The sequence below is a fragment of the Micromesistius poutassou genome (genome assembly GCF_964030765.1).
Source record: "Micromesistius poutassou genome assembly, chromosome: 16".
Lineage (NCBI taxonomy): Eukaryota > Metazoa > Chordata > Actinopteri > Gadiformes > Gadidae > Micromesistius > Micromesistius poutassou.
Window position 1 is genome coordinate 2,339,098 of NC_140286.1, and position 19,079 is coordinate 2,358,176.

Genomic DNA, 19,079 nt, shown 5'->3' on the forward strand with positions numbered 1-19,079 from the left:
TCAGATAAGGCAATCATACTGCCATTCAATATAGTGTTCTCCTGGCAACACTATAATTACAACAATCATCATACGCTGCGGGGGGAAAGAGGGTCAACAAATGACAAGAAAGAACGATTGCGGACCCGTTCCTGGTTGTCAGGAAGAGGACATTATGGGCTGCCTATGCTTCAACGAGGACTCAAGGTACAAGTGTGTTAACACGCAGTTAACGCTGGTCCACGAACCGTACCCACGCTGTCATTGTTCCACCTGACTGCGTGCTTCCTTCTCTTTGCCATGTTGACATAAGGGCCGCCAGAGCACACAGAGTCATACTATCGGTCACAAGGAACGTGTCGTAAGAGTTGTCCCAAGTAGGGAGGAAAATGCATGCATTCATGATATGCACGATTTTTCATCTGGGTATCATGGGGCGATTTTCTCTTTTTGAGGGCAGAGGTGAACCCCAGACAGTTGAGCTTCCCAAATCACTCAGTGTGGGAGCCAGTTAGCACCCAGGGATCAGCGGAGACTACTGGATGTTCCTGCAGGCCTGGCTAGGGGAGGTCACGCCGTCACACAGCCAGTACGGAAGTCCATAGGACATTTTCAGTTTGGTTGTGTTGTTAATAGCAATAAGTAATACTCTATATTACTGTATATATTTCTATTTTTTTCGATTTGTATTAACACTGATCATACTGTTAATACTATATCTTAGCATATTCATATCTACCCTTCACTGTTATTTGTATATTCCCTGTATACATATGCTCTGCCCTTCACTGCTTTTTTGCATTTTTGTTTAGATGTTAAACTGCTATTCATGGGGACTCCCTGCAATGAAAATAAAGTTGAAACTAAATATCAAACAAATCTAAATACATGAGGAGTCAGCTGTCAGAAATGCAGTGTCCAGTGGGTCTGCTGGCGTTGCCTGCAGCGGCTCTGGAATGATGAGTGAAGGCCCTTCCATATACCTCTGCCTCCCACTGCTACGTTTCACAGGATGAGCCGAAGGAGGGTCTCAAACAGCCTGCCTGTGTCAAGCCTTCTGCACAAATGTCTGAATGCTGCACGAGGACAGGATCTAGAACAGCCTACATTCTTACCACATGACAGCATCGACATCTGCGAGAGGTGTATGTCGTTTTATGACGTTTTAGTGACCATTGCTCCAAACCAATGTACAGCCTTGCAGCGCGTAACCAAGTTATGCCCTGGCAGTGGAGTTTAGAACTCGGAGGAACTACTTGAGATCAAATGCCCTCTCCTTAAGGGTAAGCGTCTCAGGAGGATCTGATTCCAGGCAGAGATCTGACGTGAAGTCAGAAGTGAGGTCTACGTGCAAGTGCAGCGTGGCATGTTCTGAACAGGGCCTGAAGGTCTGTAAGCTGCTCATCTGGGCTCCATCACAGCATGTTCTGCTACAAGTCCCATTCAATGAGTTATTCTGTGCCAAGCCTTCCAGCAGGCCAGTGATGACAAGTGCATGACAAGGAAATGTGCAACATACTAGTGCCTGGAGCATAACTGATGAAATGCAAAGTCCCTATTATTTAGTGGTCATCTTTTTGTGCTTCAATTAAAATAATAATAAGAGTTTGAGTTGATTTTCATTTCAACGTGTAATAGCAGACTTTTGTTTAAAGTTATTTCACATTTCTTGCAATGTGGGCCTGAAAAGAGATGAAAAAGAGATGAAAATATTGAACGATGTGCAATCAAACCACTAGCTTGTGCATCCTGTGTTAAGGTGTTAAGGTGTTAAGTACCAAATGACAACTGCAGTAGGTTACATCTCTGGAAAAATATCCACCATGGGGATGGTAACCTTTGTTATACACATGTTGGTTAATCACATGCATATTAAACAATATTTTAGAGTTATTTTATCTTATTTGTATAGGATTTAATTGCTGAATTTAAAAGAACCTCCCTGGTCCCCCCATAATTCGCACCCTGGATCCTCCCTCACAACAGACAGAGCAGGATGTTCAGGCCAGTGCTTTCAGTTCTACTCCTACATACAGAATGTCCTCAATCTCTGCCTGCCACTTCCTATCCTCCCCCGTCATCGTGGAGCCGGTTACATTGAGAGGGAGAAGATCTCTTCCCTTTCTTCACTCCGCTCATGTCGTAAACACCGGGATGTGAGACAGACTCACGCCCCATCCGCAAATTCATTGTCAGATATAAGGATGTAGCCTAGCTGACAATTCCTTTTTATTACCCTTGATTCATCAAGCAGCAAATCGTTTTTGGACCATTATTATAAACTATTTTGTTATTTAACAGAGGACATTTTTGTTTCAAATGGTTTTGAAAGAGGAAAAAGCTACCAATATACAAATATTTGAAGCAATTTAAAGTATATATTTTTTTTTTACTTGATAAATGATGTCCAAGTAATACTATCATTTAATATTATCTATCATTCTTTATTCATTGATTAAATTCCTTCAATTTCCGATGAATTCATGAGTCATTTAAACCACGAATGGTTTCCGTCAGATTAAGGTAGATTGAGGTAGATTCCACTGTTTCAGTTATCAAAAGTCATTGGTGTGCTGTGAAAGCACACAATTACACTCATCAATGCTTTTAGGGACTCATGTCTCGGTTGAACAAAAAACACGCAGCCTCAAAACATTATACATCAAAATAGTTTTTTAGAAAAAATCGGGCACTCGCTTACGAAAACAATTATTTATGAAAGGAGGATATTATAACAGACGTTTCAATTCAACAGTGACCCCTCAACATATTATTTTGCCATTCGCCTCGTTCAAGTAATAACCTTTTATAATAATAATTTTTACCATAAGTAATATGATATGACATTTCAAGTAATACAGAGAACACGCAGAAAAAAAGAAATGTAATGAAACACGTTGGCCCATTTCCGTGGTGCAGGTGAAACTAAGACATAACAGCTGAGAGGGCTTTGGGGCAGCAGGCCCCGCCCTCCTCCAGAGGGGATCAATGCCCATAAATGGAAGAGGTCACGGACCTTTGACATCTCCTTTCAGCCGGGGGAAGGGCCCGGGCCTTTGTGCGATTGGCTTTAATGATCCAATTGTGCAACAGTGTCATACACCTTAATACAGTACACACACACACACACACACACACACATACACACACACACAGGGTCTCACCTTACTTTGCCTCTTGCCTCGATTCGGCTCCCCCCACCCCCTCCTTCCTCCACCTCTACCTCCTCCTCCTCCTCCTCCACCACCCCAAAACCCCCTAACCTTATTCACATTCATTAAAACCAGTTGGGTCTAAATACATGCTAATGGATTCGGGGCAAATGTTGAATCCTACTCGCGGTGAAAAAATCCAGCTGTCAGTTAGTTATACTCTGTATGAACAACAACATCTTTGGATCCCTGGCTTTGTTTGCAATTTACTTGATCTAACTCTATTTTTTATTGCCTTATCTTATTAAGAATTGATTGGTTCTAAGTAAAAACCTAGTTTGTTGTTTTGAGCTCTACATGCCAAGAGAAAGTAATGAATGAAAGTTCATGCAAGTGAATCCAAAAAAACTATTTGATTTAATCTTTTTTTAAATATATTTTAAAACAGTATATAACATCCACTGTAGTAAGGGTTATCTTATGTCGATATCAGTATTTCTTTCTTATATCATGGCTGAACAACGATAAAGGTTTGACTTTGGTTGGACAAAAGAGATCTCTCTCCTTATCCATTGCAACAATCTGTTTTAATCTCTTTTCTTTCTTCTTCCTTTTTTTTTTTTTACACATATTTGACTGCTAGACGACTTTCTGCCATTCTTGACCCAAATTAAAGAAGGAACCCAGGGGTTAAAGGTTTACAGGCTCTGCAGAAGATGCTGTGTTAATCCTCTGTAGTAACTGACGTCTCATTCTGATAACTTTGAATCTGAATAAAATACTACAAAACAAGTGAGTTGAGATCCCGGACTTTGTACAACATGCCTTGACCTTGCTCTACAGATTCACTTAATATCTAAATATGGAAAATTACAATGAGTAAACCCAAACCAAGAATCTTAAGCTCATGCTGATGAGGATAGTTGTTGTATATTTTTATCACCGCTGTTAAAATACATTGATGACCATTTAGGTAATCAAAGCGAGATCTATTTATACAAGGTTACATTCTTCTTCTGTATGTCAAAACCCAAGCCATTGAAACAATCCTTAAATTACACTTCACAATCAAACCAGCGGGTCACCTGTTTTGAGTCCCATCACATCTGAGACAGAACTACTCCTCAGAAGTACAGACAGGAAATGTGAACTAACAGCAGAATACATATCTGGGAAGGCTGGGCTTCATCCCCTTCTTCCATAGCGGGGATCAGGATAGAGTAAGCTATCACTAAACAAAAAAAAACATCTGAGAAGATTTCTTCTCCAAAGCCATCAAAGAAGCCTTTTACTGTAATCATCGGACAGACTCCCCGCCATGCTGGGGCTCTCTCTCTGGCCCGACACAGCGTCAGCTCATCCAAACTCAAGTCGTGTTTCATCGGGACACCTTCTCCTCTAAGAGGTCAATAGAGAAGACGATATGTTTGAAACAACCCGCCGCAGAAAGAGAAACCCTCCGTATCACGTGACGAGATAGCAAATCAATTGTCATGCATGCCCTTCTGTTTTCGCTCAGTGTTTGAGTTAAGGAGACCAATTGCATCCTGCCTTGTCAAAACAAGGAATAGGCAGTGTGAGAATAAAATATGCCAGAGGAGGTATTCATATACAAAACAAACTAGAGACCAGACCACGGATAGTTTTGTGTTTTTCATAGATAGGAGCTTCTCACATCTTTATGGCATATGCCTTTTGTCTTAAAATAAATAGCATTTATTTTATGCAGGAAAATGTCTCTTTAGCTATACACCTGTTACCTACATGTGTTGCATTTGTGATGTGTTCATTCTACCTTTCCCACATTTCAGACAATATCAACAAAAATAAATAAGTCTGGTTCAGACACTAAAATAAATGTAGATTTTTACCACAAATGATTAATGCGGTGCATAATAAATGATAGGAGAAGACATGTTGGATTGAAAGAGAATGGAAAAAGGTCAAGATGACAATGAGAGAGGAAGAAGAGTTGCTAATCGAGCCGTTACCTTGGTGATAAATGGACGGCAATAGTGGGTTTATGTTGTTGTGCAATAGTCTATTTTAACCATGCCAGTGTTTTGTCATGTAAGAAATGTCAACGTTCATCACTGGATAAGAGGTATTGCTGTAGACTAGATCCTGTAATGCACTTCTGAATGAGTTTGAGCTGGGCTTTGATGCTTGTTCACTGATATCTAGAAGCTGACATGTCAAAATAAATGGGTATTATGTAATCATTCATCAAGTTCATTGTTCCCTTGTAATATGTTATTTATTATTGATGTAGCGCTGTCCCATCATTTATAATAACATTTGCTTGTGACAGGATTACATCAAATGAATAATTCAAGTATAAGTTGTTTCATTCAGATGTTTTTGTTATTTTATTGGCCCTCCCTTCGTATTTCCAGTTTTGGACTGCCAAAATCAAGTCGTAAGACCGGATCTACCATGCGGGTAAAAGGTGGGGGTAAAGAAAGCCAGCCCGGTTACCTAACCTGATACGAACAAGGAATTAAACAGAGCACAGAGTGAGAGAGATGTCTCCTTCAAGGCTACGGCGAGAGAAAGAGGACCATGTTTGAGTGCCGCATGGGGCCTCACACAGTCCGTGTTTATCTCCTGTCCAGATTAACTCCCAATTGTTCTTGGGCAACAAAGGCTGCCAGTGAGGAAGCCAGTCCCCCAAGGGCCAGATGGTCAGCGTTCAGGGCCCTCTGACCCCCCCTATAGCCACTCGCCCCCACTGACAGTGCTACACATGCTCTGGGAAAGACAAGGACACCCAGCAAAACATGACAATCTGCATCACCACGCTTATATCACAGCGCATTTGTGTGTGTGTGTGTGTGTGTGTGTGTGTGTGTGTGTGTGTGTGTGTGTGTGTGTTTCAGATTTGCAGGGGCATTTATATATTAAGGCTGTGTGTAAATCAACAGCATGTGGCAATGTAGTTGGGCCATTACATTTCGGTCACATGCAATCAAGCTAGAATAAAAACATTTAAATACCATTTAATGAATTGATCAAACTACAATTCATCGATAGTTGACAAAGGGTGCTGGAAGTTGAAAATAGATGGATGTGTGTGAAGCCCACATATTCCCTTAAAATGTAAACAAATATGTGCCAGATTGGTGGTGGCCAAATTTGGTATGAGAGCAGTCATCATGCAATTAATGTTGTTGCGTATTTGTATTTGTGTGAGTGATACATAAGACTACATTTATGCTATGCAAAAAAAGGTTTTGCAGGGAAATTTGCTCTGGCGACAAAAGGAATGCAACCTTTGAGATTAATCACGAGCAGGGAAGATTAGAATCTGGTCAAGACAGACTGGTTTGCCTGTAATTACAACAACAGAGACCAAATACTACAACTCCGGGTCTCCCCTATCTGATATCTTGTTATCTTTAACTGTTGAAAGTCTATTTCAACACCTCTTGAACACGCTTACCACATTCAAAGGTAAAAATGAGTTGTGTAGGCAAACCGGTCACACTTTCACAAAGCAAAAACAACACGCCATCCCTGTGTTTCAAATGAAAACTGGGCATATTGTAAAGGGGCGAACGGGCAAGACTGTGCCTTTTTTACATGTCCTCCACAACATGCTTTGATTGGCGTTGGTAGTTCACTACTTCAGCGACTAATATCGAATATAAAATAAACCGTCGTTCAACATTTAGATATTTTAATACATCTGGGGAAATGCTGTAGCTTATTGTAAAATAATATATGTATATATAGAAACAAAGAAGAGATGCCCAATGTAATAACAATAATTCGTAGTTACAAATGCGGACGTAGGCTACTGTCATTAGCCTACATGAGCAGGCATCAAGAAGCAGAGGCTAACCCATAGTGTGGTCTTAAATGTGTTAATGGACTGATACCTTATCCGATTCCTGCTGCTATTAAATGTACTTATTTATGCAATTCAGGCAAGCCTTTCCAATACGTAGCCTACACCGGGAACAACACGTCAAGCCAGTCAAGTTCAATTTAGGAAATGTTTTTTGTTTTTTTTGTATCGCAATAAAAATCGTCACCTGCATCTGAGGTAGGCTGCGCTCCGAGCTCCGGGCTACGGACACGATACACTCACGGTGTGAGGATTGGGCAACGCGCTTTCATTTCAAAAGTCACATTTCAAAGGTTGCTGCCAAATATATATTCGCGCGCTTACCTTTTGGCCAAACTGGAAAGCGTTAAATCGCCGCGTCCATCGACAGTTTCTGCGAGATTAAGAGTAGCAGACCGACAGCCTCGGAGGATCTGCTCTACGGGTCTGCTGCCACAACTCAGCCACTCGCTGCCAGGGAGCCCCCAGCTGACGCTAGTGAGTTACTGTATGTACCGTTTGGGTCCGCCGAAACACAAGTGATCCTCTGGCCGAGCGTGTCGGAGGAAATGCGTCGCCCACCCAGTGGAAATGTGCAGAACATGTCGGACTCCCCTGGGCGAGTGTTTTTTCTCATTAAGATATTGAGTCTAACCTTATGTCACGCGCATGTTGCAAGAAGCCGACACGTTTAATGCGCTCAACTACAAGGAATACCCCTCAACACGAGCGTCTGTCTGTCTGTCGGTCTGTCGGTCTGATAGATCGATAGAAATATATATATTTATTTTTTTTAGAAAATGAAATGTTTCATGTCTTTTTAGTTTGCATTGAAGATGAATGTTCAACTGTTCGAAATGTAGGCTAATAGGGCCTACCATTAACTTAAAAAATAATAATAATTAGGCCTGGTGATTGCCTATTTTTTCATGATTAAAACAAACAAACAAAAAAAACATCCCCCCCTCTGTTTTTTTTTTTTTTTTTTTACAAAATCGCACCCTGTATATATACAGTATATATAGAAAGATAGATCGATAGAGATGTACATACAGTACAGCCTATATATAGAAATATAGAAAGATAGACAGACAGACAGATAGATAGATAGATAGATAGATAGATAGATAGATAGATAGATAGATAGATATTATGTTCTAAACATGTAGTTCAGCTATGAACAGAGAGCAGTCTTTTAAAAGCTTGAGAATATCGCCCTCTGTTGGAAAGGGCAGAATAGATTTTCTACCTCACCGGATACACATGAAAAGGATGCGTTTTCTTTTTTTATCTTTAACAAAAATACATAAGACTGTGATTCTTATTTACAAAACACCACCTTTGGTTATTTAATATTTGAAAAATGTGTTAATTTTGTAATGTGTAATTTTGGATGTCTTATCTTAGACAACAGTATGTTTTTTGTGTTTTTATGTTTCTGTCAAAAACATGGATTTGAAAACTAACAGAATAGACTATAGCTCAAGTAACTTTTGGGATAACCCTCAAAGGAACTCATGGCAAACCGAAATGTGTGATTTGATGATAATGTGGACAATTCATAAAATAAAATACCTATGATTTTAAATAATAACGTTGACTCAAAAACAAAATATTGATTGTATAGAAATCATCTTCAATCTATTCATCAAATAACTTCACTTCCTGCACATCACTTCCTCTCTCTCTCTCATCACTTCCTCTTTCTCTCTCATCACTTCCTCTTTCTATCTCCCTCTCTCTCATCACTTCCTCTTTCTCTCTCTCTCATCACTTCCTCTTTCTCTCTCTTGTCACTTCCTCTCTCTCTCATCACTTCCTCTTTCTCTCTCTCGTCACTTCCTCTCTCTCTCTCTCGTCACTTCCTCTCTCTCTCTCATCACTTCCTCTTTCTCTCTCATCACTTCCTCTTTCTCTCTCTCTCTTTCTCATCACTTCCTCTCCCTCTCTCATCACTTCCTCTTTCTCTCTCTTTCATCACTTCCTCTTTCTCTCTCTCATCATTTCCTCTCTCTTTCTCTCTCCCTCTCTCTCATCACTTCCTCTTTCTAATAATCAACACATTTGAAGAGACTTGAAAGGATTGGAAGACAATGTGCCACCACAAAAATCTAATTGTGGATATTTTGGTTGTTAAACAGGGATATCATTGAGAGTCTCTCCATTGTCAATGATGAACAAAAAAAAATGTTTTGGAAGAATTTGGATATGGGTTTGGAATACTATTTTGCAATCAAAAGTTCTTGTTCATTTTAAAAGGCATGTCTGGTTTAGGTTGAGATATTTTTCCAAACCTGACCTTTATTGGAATGATATTATATGCATCTTCAATCAGGGCCTTTCTCAGAGTTATTTTTGCAATGCAATATGTATATCTATATGCAACTGGTTAAGCACCCAGATCCATTGCACCAGAACCTCTGGACTTGGCCTTGATAGGAGACTGAGGACTTCAAGGTGTGATGGCTCCACTATGAGTGATGAGGGCGCCATTTACTGATTAGAATCAGTTAAGACCGAAACAGCTCTTTGTTATGGTGAGAGGGATCCTATAGAGTGGGTGTGTTTAAGCAAAGGGCCGGCCCACTGGATAGGGGACACCATGTAGTTTGCCTATCAGGTTGCTGACTAAGCAGGTGCCAGATGGAGTTATGGCACACCTTTAGACAATATTCTGTAGGGAGTCTCTCTCTCTCTCTCTCTCTCTCTCTCTCTCTCTCTCTCTCTCTCTCTCAAGAGATGTGTTCGTCAGCCAGCTGACACCAGCCAGCTGAAGTTCATCACATCATTAGATCAGTGTGTATTTCTACCGTCAGGGTTGTGTCAGGGGCTTCAAGCAGCACCTCAGCCTCTGCAATAGGACAGTCCCATATTATACAGTCCCGTGGAATATTAACATTCAATCTCTGAGATAATTGTTGTTTATTTCAAGAGGGAAGCTGTTGGTTGTGCATGTGCATGTGAGGTGGTTATGTTTCATATTCGGTGCGTCGTGCTAAATTAAGCTTTAAATATTACAATCATTTATGCTGGTATAATCTATGGATGTCTTTGTTGTATTTTCTGTAAATATGATCTCAAAGAAAGTCAAGGGTCAAGATTCAAGTCAAAACTCAATAGATTTAAGTTATTTTAAAGGGTTAATCTAACTTAAATACATGATTGTCTTCATTGACGCTTCAACTAAAAGTATCAAATGACCGAAACGAACGGTAGGTGTTGCATTTCCATTGGGATTTTGATCGATCAGCGGCCTTCAGTTCAATACATATATTCTGATGGATAATAAGAATAAAAAAAACAGTAGGCATTCACAGGTATTAGGATTATTCAGTTATGAATTTCTCCCAGACGGCATGTTGGGCGGAGAGCAGCAACATGTTGCTGTGCTCTCCTTGAACGCGCCTCTGCGGCCCATGCGCAGTGCTTGACGTTTTGAAGTCGCTCCTCCGGGGTGTTTGAACAGGAAGGCGGACATGTTGGCCAGGCTGTGGGAGAAAATCGGGCATCGTCTGATTTTTCGAAAAATAACAAAAACTAAAGTCTGATTTATGCGTGGCGAATCGGAAAAAACGACTTACCTAAACGACAACAAACGACGATCAGTGCCAATGTACGGCACGCAGCGGGAGGACCGCCAGGGAGGATTTTAACAACACCGTGTTTTAAACTGATCGAAATTTGGAAGAAGTTTTTTTCACCACTTCTACTTTGCAGCTGTCAGACTCGTTTGAGGCTTTTTTGTGCATATGCCTGTCACGGGTATGGACATGGGCCTGGACTAATCTTTCCACATGTATCACTTTAATCTATCGCATTTAAGTTTTACTCATCTTTTGTCTGATGCACATACAATTTTAAACCCTTATCCTCTGCGGCATCCTGTGGAGGCTGACTAATCTGTTGCCGCATTTATCTGGTGCTGCCTGAAGTGGACTGGCACTCACTCTGGGATGTACATTTTTTAATTGGAAGATGTGGCATTTTTGTGTTGAACACCGCTTTAAAAGTTTTCTGGTTTGTGTGAATTCGAGAAGAATTCACACACTTTGAAGTGCGGTCCACTGCTCACACGAAGAAAGGGAACATTTGGCTAGCTAGCTACCACTGGCTGCTAAGCTAGCTAGCCTCCTGGCTCGTCCGTAAGGCTGTTTTTTGTTCACAGCGACGCGGTGGAACTCATAAAAGCAAAAATGTCAGCCGGAGAAAGTTTGGAGGCTCGGTTTGAGAAAATCGATGCCATGCTGAAGGATCCCAAGTCGGAAGTGAACACCGATTGCCTTTTGGTGAGTTTACAGCTCGGTAGCTGGTTTAGTAGCCGTTCGGGGTCAGACTACTCCTTGGAACAGAAAAACACTGTGTGGAGGAGCACATCGCCCAGGTGTGAGGACACCGAAGCCTCAGTCTGTTGTTGATATAGGCGACCGGTAACCGGCCTCCTCTCTAACAACTATTAAATCAACTCTAGATGCATTGTAATGTAACTTATCAGGAAATTGAATATTCATCTTGCATATGCCCCAGGATACATGCCGTCAACGTAACTGGCAGCTTCCCATATATCGAAAATATTGAAATAGTAGTTTCATCAGTGAGTGTATTCGTGTTTTTCCGCACAATTTCGAAATTAGCATCCCTCACAACGTATGGGAGTATGGATACTGTCTTATTAACAACATTTTTTGTTTTTGTCAGGATGTTGTTCAAAATCATTGATTATGTGAATACAATCTAGGACAGTAAAGCACGAGACTACACAAACAAACACATTGACCTTGTACTTGTATTATAAAGCGAATACAATCAGCCCCTCATCACCATTGAACTTGTAGTGTGCTGTATTCTGTCTAAACTGAATCAGTGGTTTAAAGTTGTATCTCTTCTTATAGACTTGTCAGTTTATGCATTTAAAGCTTGTTTTAAAACCCAGTAGACCTAGCTGCATCAGTACACCTGTCTGAGGTAATGTGGCCTAGCCGTTTCCTGCATGTATGCATCACAGATCATGATGTGGCTCTCCTGTCTACTTTACTGAAGGTGGAGGCTGCCACATGCTCAGCTCACTTAGAAACACCTCCAGAGGTCTTTATCACAGGAGGCAGACAATCCAACCTCACTGTGACTCCTGGCAGCAGTAGACTAGAAGAAGCGTAGTCATGAAAACGAGATGTTTGAAGAGGTTGTTTATAATTTGGGACAATCAGGTGACACAAGGCAGGACCACACTTTTTTCTTTTTTTTTTTAAAGAAATCCCTTTGTAAAATCGATATGCAATATATCGGTACACACATGGGTTCAAGGGCTCAGATTCTGTACAGATTGATCATGTGACATTCTAAACAAATGGATTGTCATAAGGCTTTTGTCCATTTCCTGAGATTGTTTTGTGTAAATGTTTGATTTGTGCTTGCAGGTATGGTAGGGTTGGTTTGTATGAGTTGTGTCTGGGGGGGAAGTGCTGATTCACGTTATGCATGCATACAGATTTGACAGTCCTACAGTAATCACAACATGGAAGCCCCATTAGCATTTAGATCCTTTTGAGCATTATAATTGTATGAAACTTGAATACTAATGAAATTCTTGAGGTCACAGGACTCACTTATTACGTAACGTTTGATGCACACATAAATTTAGGGAAGAGGTTTTTTTTTTGGCCACCACTTGTGTAGATGTAGTTCTCACTCTATTTCCATGAGAGAAGTTGGCTTGTCTTGGTGACCTCTCAGCCGGCTGTAGAGTTAAAAAAAACCAACTAATTAAAACTCCACTATAAGTGCACACACAGTGCATTTTAATGGCAAAAAAAAGGCTGTAGGGAATGTTCCTGCCGGCAGCTACATACACAAGGGTGTTGTTCCTCTTTTCCCCCCCTCTCTCGCTCTGCAATCTTCCTCTGATCAATGAATGGAGGCCTTTTGCCCAGGCACTCTCCATGCAGCTCCACCCACAGCTTAATAAAATTCCATGCTAATCAAATAACCTCTTGTCTTTGACTGGGCTGGAGTCCCCCTGTGTGTCCCTGAGCCATTCTGTGCGTCTGTAGAGAGTGAGAGAACGTCAGAGAGGGATAGAGCGCTGAAAACAGGCATGCAGGCTCTGAGGTAGCTGGGTGTGGGCTCAGCTCTGCACCCATAAACCAAAATTATGTGAACGAGAGACTCATGTTTCTCAAGGCCTTGAATCGGGACATTTAACTCATGAAGCAGCTTCTAGCATGCGTTACCTATGAGTAATGGGTCCCACTGAAAAGCACAATGCAGGCCTGTTACTGGCCCCTCTTTCTGTACCTGAGTGTCAGACCGGGGTTAGGTTATTACCCCAGTGTGTATTTGCGGTGTGGCGGTGGTCGGGCCTGGGTTTACTAGTCCTGTGTTGCCGCTTGGCCTGTGTGTGTGACGGGGACAGTCGGCCCGAACCGGCCCACTTGGCTACAGGGTGGCCTTTAAGAGCGCAGGGGTGTACTCTGTCATCCTTATCTTCTCCCTCCCCTAAATATTTTCTGCTGGAGAGTGGAGAGTGGAGGGTCTTATCTGGGTTGTGTTGCCCTCCATCACTGTGCTCCAGGCAGGCTCTTAAGAGCCATTCTGAACAGGCCAAATTCCTTGCATTGTGATGGCAAGGTTCACTGACATCAAGCTGCTGTATATTGTCTATGTCTGTTTGTTTATCTGTGGGCCTTAATGGTGCACCTGGTGCAAACATTTTACAATGCAGTACAAACGTAATACCCACAACAAGAACACATTTACCAGTTAGAGGAATGGAACAATTCTTGATGGCAATGTGGGGTCTGCTCATGATTTTTGGCCCTTTATGGCATAGGCAAGTTTGAAATTGGTGCAGTGAAATGATGAGGATATGCTGGGACATGTTGGGATTTGATATCGGCCGTTTAAGGTAAACTTAAAACTTCCTGCCGCTCTCATTGATGTTGCTGTAACAATCACGCGTAAGCTCTGCAGTGTTCAGCTGTCTTTTATCTGTTACTTTGACTCTTAATCTGTATTGGCTCCAATAACAGACCAGCCTAGCCATGGATTTCAGACCCTCGTAGGAGGAAAATATGGTGTGATCAGGCCAAAAGCTGGTTGCCCCCACCATTTTGCGAGTCCATCCATATTGTTTATCCCATTGAAGAAATAGGCTATCATAGAACCACACATTTGTGTCAAACCCACACTAGGAAACACTCACTTACTGTTTCTAAATGACAGACTAAATTATTTTAAGCAATTTACCAATAATTGTCAGCAAAAAAGGGAATGAATGTCAGATAATTGGTTGCATGCAGCCAGACATGTCATTGGAATAATTTTGGCTGGCTAAAATCATAGAATATTAATTGCTGTTTAAACAGCCACTGCATGAGTCTTTTTCTCATTGAAAAGAATTCTCTCATTGACTGAAGTCAACTTTTTTAAATCTCCCTCCCAGGGCTGCTGGTGATCAAAAGAGTAGGGACCACCATTTGTTAATGTGTCCGATCAACTCCATTTGGCTCAGACATCATTTTGAGTTCCCATTTTATGATGGCGCATTCAGAGAGGCCAAAATGATTCATCCATGCTAAACCTGGAATTCTCCATAAGAACTAAGCATTCCTTGGAACAGACTTGATGTATATTGCTGTGATGCTACAACTAAGAGATTGTCATGCCTTACCCTTTAATAATGCAGACAAAAAAGTTAACTATTAGTGTGATTAGGCATGTAAAAATGCAGTAGGCTCTGCCTAGGCAGGGGAGCAGTCCTCATCCTCATAACCTTTGTCTTGAATGGACATGGTGTTGCGTGCACTGATAACACAGCTTTAGGTTTTATGGCCTTCAATCTCTGCAAGTTATACATTTGGACTGTTACGACACTCTGTCATAACAGACAATATTGCAACATTCCATCATGTCTAATTTGAAGGTGGGGGACCATTATAGCACCATGTCAATTACACAGTATCAAATTATGAACTGCACTGCCACCAGTGTGAATGTCAGTTAAACGAGGCAGTGCTGGGCAATGGGTGTGCATTGTCATTTTTTTGTTGTTGTTGTTTTAGAATCACATCTCTCTCCTATTGTTGGACTAATACAGGTCGGCCATTTGTAAACTGCTCCTCAGCTATTCAGCCTGGACATAACAATGGGTTCAACACTTTGTACCTTTTTGTTCCTCAGCTGGGAAATCATGTACTGGAATGCAGGTATAAAACTATTCACTCTGAGGTCATTTCCCTCCGATTTTCTTCCTGGTGAATCGCAAGGCCTTCTGCTTTCGATCGCCTGTGGTCGCTGAGGAAATGGGCTTCGCTTTTGCAGTGTCACTCACACATGATTCAGCAACCTCCCAGGGCTAATAGACACAACCTAAAGTGAGTCCACATCCTTGGTCATCCTTGGTTAATACATTTGTTTGGATGAGGTCAGCTGTCCTATGTGAGATGGGGAAAGCACTGTGTAACTTTTGTGTCCTAGACTTGGTCGGTGGGATCAGGGGAGAGTGCTCCTCTGTTGCAAGAACTCAATTATATTTTGACATGAAAGCCTTTGTGACAGTGATTCTGTCTCGGCTGGGGCCTCATAAAGAAATGGAATGCCCTTGTTTCGCCATGGCTGCGCTCACTGTCACTGCCGTTTATCAAGCGAGGCTGTTGGACACACAGTCCTTTCTAGGTAAGTGGACTCTCCTGTCAGTTGATATCACGTACTGCCCGAGTATGTGCGCGGAACGGGGCCTTGAGCACAAGAGTTTGGTCCGAGGAGGCGGAGGAGCTCGCCAGTAGCCTACACGCTGCCTACGAGGGGGTTGCAAAGTTTCTCAAACAGCGGCTATTTCAGAGCGTATATAAATAAGCCTGACAGAAGAATAGACCCAACTGTCCCTTAGTTCTCTATTTCTGTCTAGGCCTATCCCAGAAGCCAACGTTGACGATTTAGGAAGGGGAAGCGATGTGGCATTACATTTTCTGAATGGTTTTGTAATTGGCTTACATTACCGCTGCTTGTGTTTACACGGGCCCAGCCCATACATTTGCCCTTCTTTGCATGGCACCCTAAATGGCGGTCTATGGAGCCTTTGCTCACTATCGCGTGTGAGAAGTGTATTGTCTCGCAGAGGTGGCAGAATTGGAAGTGAAATGTATGGCTCGACTCAGGCCGGTCCACATGCCTTGTGCTGGCAGGGCGGCGAGGGGAAGATGTGGCCGTGTCGTCCCATGGAAACATTTTCTTTCTTTCCTTTTTTTTTGTTCACTCCCAACTCAAATGTCTGGAAAAAGCCTGTGTGCATATTTCTCTTCCCCTAAAGCTTAGAGAAATAATTGCCGCGTGTTACGCCAACCGCTTGGCCTGTGTGTTCAGTATAACTATCCGCTCATTAGGTTTGCCACAATTCATTAATGGGGGAGATGATGAGCGCGTGTGTGTTTCACGCAGTAAATCCCAGAGATGTGTCACTAACCCACCGTCCGTCCACCCGCCCCGAGCGGCATCACCACAAGTAGGAGAGGGAGGCCAGCCCTGGCAAGACCCTGTTCTGTTTTCCCAGCCATTATTTTTCCCAAGACTGTCCCCTATGATTTGTTGGCCCTCCAGTGTCTCCTGCCTGGTCGTAATGTATGGTGGCTGAATTAATGCAAGGGGGTGTCTATTTTTGTTTTCCTCTATAGTTGGATTTTTGGAAAATTGTGAAAGCGGTGTGGTCCACCAAGTACTGGCCAGCAGTTCCTGTATTGCTGGAGAGCCGTTGATGTGTTTTTAAGTTTGATTACCGTTGTCAAGTGCTTACTTCCAATTCATTCTTGGCTAGTCTCACGTTCTAAGGGGACGGCTCATTGGCTACATGATTAGTTCTCAATCTCAGTGGGGAACTTGATTTGTTATGTGCGTTGGCCCTGCAACATTAATAAGCATTTTTCCCATTTTTGTGTTTTACATTTAAAATGTGTCCCCTCTCTCTCCTTCTATTGAGGAGTATTATATTGCCATGACTTGCTGGTCTTATGCTGGAAGCGTTCTGCTAGGTGGTTGGTGTACACTGGACCACTGTGTCCTGGACCTGTTGACACAGGGCTGTTGCTGCTTCCTCTCGCCCAGCAGCCAACCCGACTTACTCACAAACATCTTTAGAAGCGGCCACTCCATGCTTCAGATAAGACGTTATTTTAAGTGTACGTGTGCCATGGTGGCACACCCTGCTTCTCTGCCATTATACACCATTGATTCTTTGTACCAGTTCCTCTTTGGAGTAAAATAAATAGTACAACAAAGTCACCATGGCAAGCACGCACACACACACACACACGTACGTATGTACGTTTAAGTTCCACAAGCGCTGTAGTCAAGCCTATGTCCGCTGTCGTTTTAAAGTCGTATTATTTTCTGCTCTATTCTTTCAGTAAATCCCACACATCAGTCTTATTCCGTATTGTTTTTTCCTTCATTTGTTCTACAAGAATCGCCCGCATCATCGACCTGCTCTCTTGGGTAGAGGAGGAGGGGGTGGGGATAGGGGTATGGTCAGGGTACAGGGGAGGGGGGACTTCATAATAGCTTGCTGATTGAAAATAAGGCTCCCTATTTGACTTTGTACTTGGGATGGATTCCCCCCCCCTTTCCTTTCTTCCCTTTACTTTTTGTTGGGAACTTGTTTGGCCGCATACTTAAAATAGCTCTCTGACGTGTACGGTCCTGTTGAGGAATGTTGCTGTGGCCGTCCAGCGCTCTCTGCGGCAGGAAGTTATGCAAACGTGCTCCGCTGAGCACAAGCGCTGTGTGATTAGCCTCCTAACGGTCTCTCTTCATACGCCTTTTTCTTTTGCCATTTTTGCATTTTTGCCTTTTTGCCTTTTTTTTTTAACAAATCAGATGCTGTATGACCAACAAGCCCCCCTCACTGCCACTTTGTTTCCCCCTGAACACACTGGACCCTTGGCGTTTCTACAAGCATCTCCCCTCCCCTGACGTCCTGGCCTTCCTTGGGTGAACTCATGAGGCTTGGCTTCATGAGGTTTTTGTCATTAAGGATGAAAACCCCCTGGCTTTTTTTTTTTTTTTTAGCTTGGTTCAGCCGTTCTGTTTACACGCGCCATAGCATTTCCCCCACTTACGCTTCTGTTTTTATTTCATTATTCCGACAGTGAATTCCTGTGTTGTGTTCTTCCTTCCCCATCCGCACACCTCTTCCCATTCTTTTCCTTTTGCCTTGTCCCCCTCTCCCTCCCATCCTCGTCCTCCACCTCCTTCCTCCCATCCCCTGAGGCGTCTGGCAGGCTTTATATCTCCTGGTGGGGGTGTTATGGGTGGGGGGGGGCTGGCGTGTGCCTTGCGTCCACTGTAGTGCTCAGCAGGAGCAGCAGTTACTTAAGAGGATTCCTCCTCCTTCTCGTCTGAGCTGCTGAATCACCATGTGTCATTGTTGTGCACAAAGATGCCAAACGAAGCAGGATTCATCTTGGGCAGGAATCCAGAGCGTGCAAGAGATGTCATTTGTTGCGTATGCGCCCGGTTTTCTTAAGGATCTGTTATCACGCTGAAGAGATTTGCATATACTCCCCACAATGAATCATAGGGTGATTTGCCGAGAAATCTGTAATTGTCTTTTGCCATTCTCAGCCAGATTCATACGAGTTGTTGAATTCAGAAAGGGTGTTCAAAACAACATGATAGTCAGTGCTGTGATTATACGGCTGCCTGTGATGTTCTGCTGACGGTTACCCTCCACTAAGACTACCCCGCCAGAAGCAGCTGTTCATGGCAATGTCACAGGTAACTTCATAATCACAGCGCCACAAATAGTGCTGAATAATCAGTGTGTTTATAGACTAACTTCAATCTTGTTGTGTTGTTATAGGCACTCATTTTGAATAAGCGACAACAAAAGGGAAAACATTAGAAATAAAGTAAGTAAAGTAATTAGAAGTGTATTCCCCTCACATGAACAGGAGCTAGGATAGTGTAACTCTGCAAGTAAATAGAATCGGCTAACAGAGAGCAAATGCTCACCCAGCTAACGATAACCCAGCAAACTCCCCTTCTGGACACACACTGATTTGGAATTCAACAACATGTCGGAATATGGGTGAGACGGGCAAATGCCAATTAACCGATACCTCCGAGGCTCT

At 42.5% G+C, this 19,079-nt stretch overlaps 2 protein-coding genes across 3 annotated transcripts in view; one reads left to right on the forward strand and one right to left on the reverse strand.

Annotated features, from left to right (window-relative positions):
* greb1l (GREB1 like retinoic acid receptor coactivator) overlaps window positions 1-19,079 on the reverse strand; it is a 77,473-nt gene that overhangs the window by 41,882 nt on the left and 16,512 nt on the right. The window contains exon 1 of one of the 2 annotated variants that reach the window (XM_084481061.1): window positions 7,306-7,542. The exons of the other annotated variant lie outside the window; for it this stretch is intronic. The gene's annotated coding sequence lies outside the window, so the exon portion shown is untranslated. Of the gene's footprint in view, window positions 1-7,305; window positions 7,543-19,079 lie in introns of those variants that run through there. 2 annotated transcript variants of the gene reach the window in all.
* Window positions 10,438-19,079, forward strand: part of rock1 (Rho-associated, coiled-coil containing protein kinase 1) — a 35,451-nt gene continuing 26,809 nt past the window's right edge. The window contains exon 1 of the mRNA XM_084481064.1: window positions 10,438-11,246. Within this exon, the coding sequence (XP_084337190.1) occupies window positions 11,154-11,246 (93 nt within the window). The 5' untranslated portion in view covers window positions 10,438-11,153. The remainder of the gene's footprint in view (window positions 11,247-19,079) is intronic.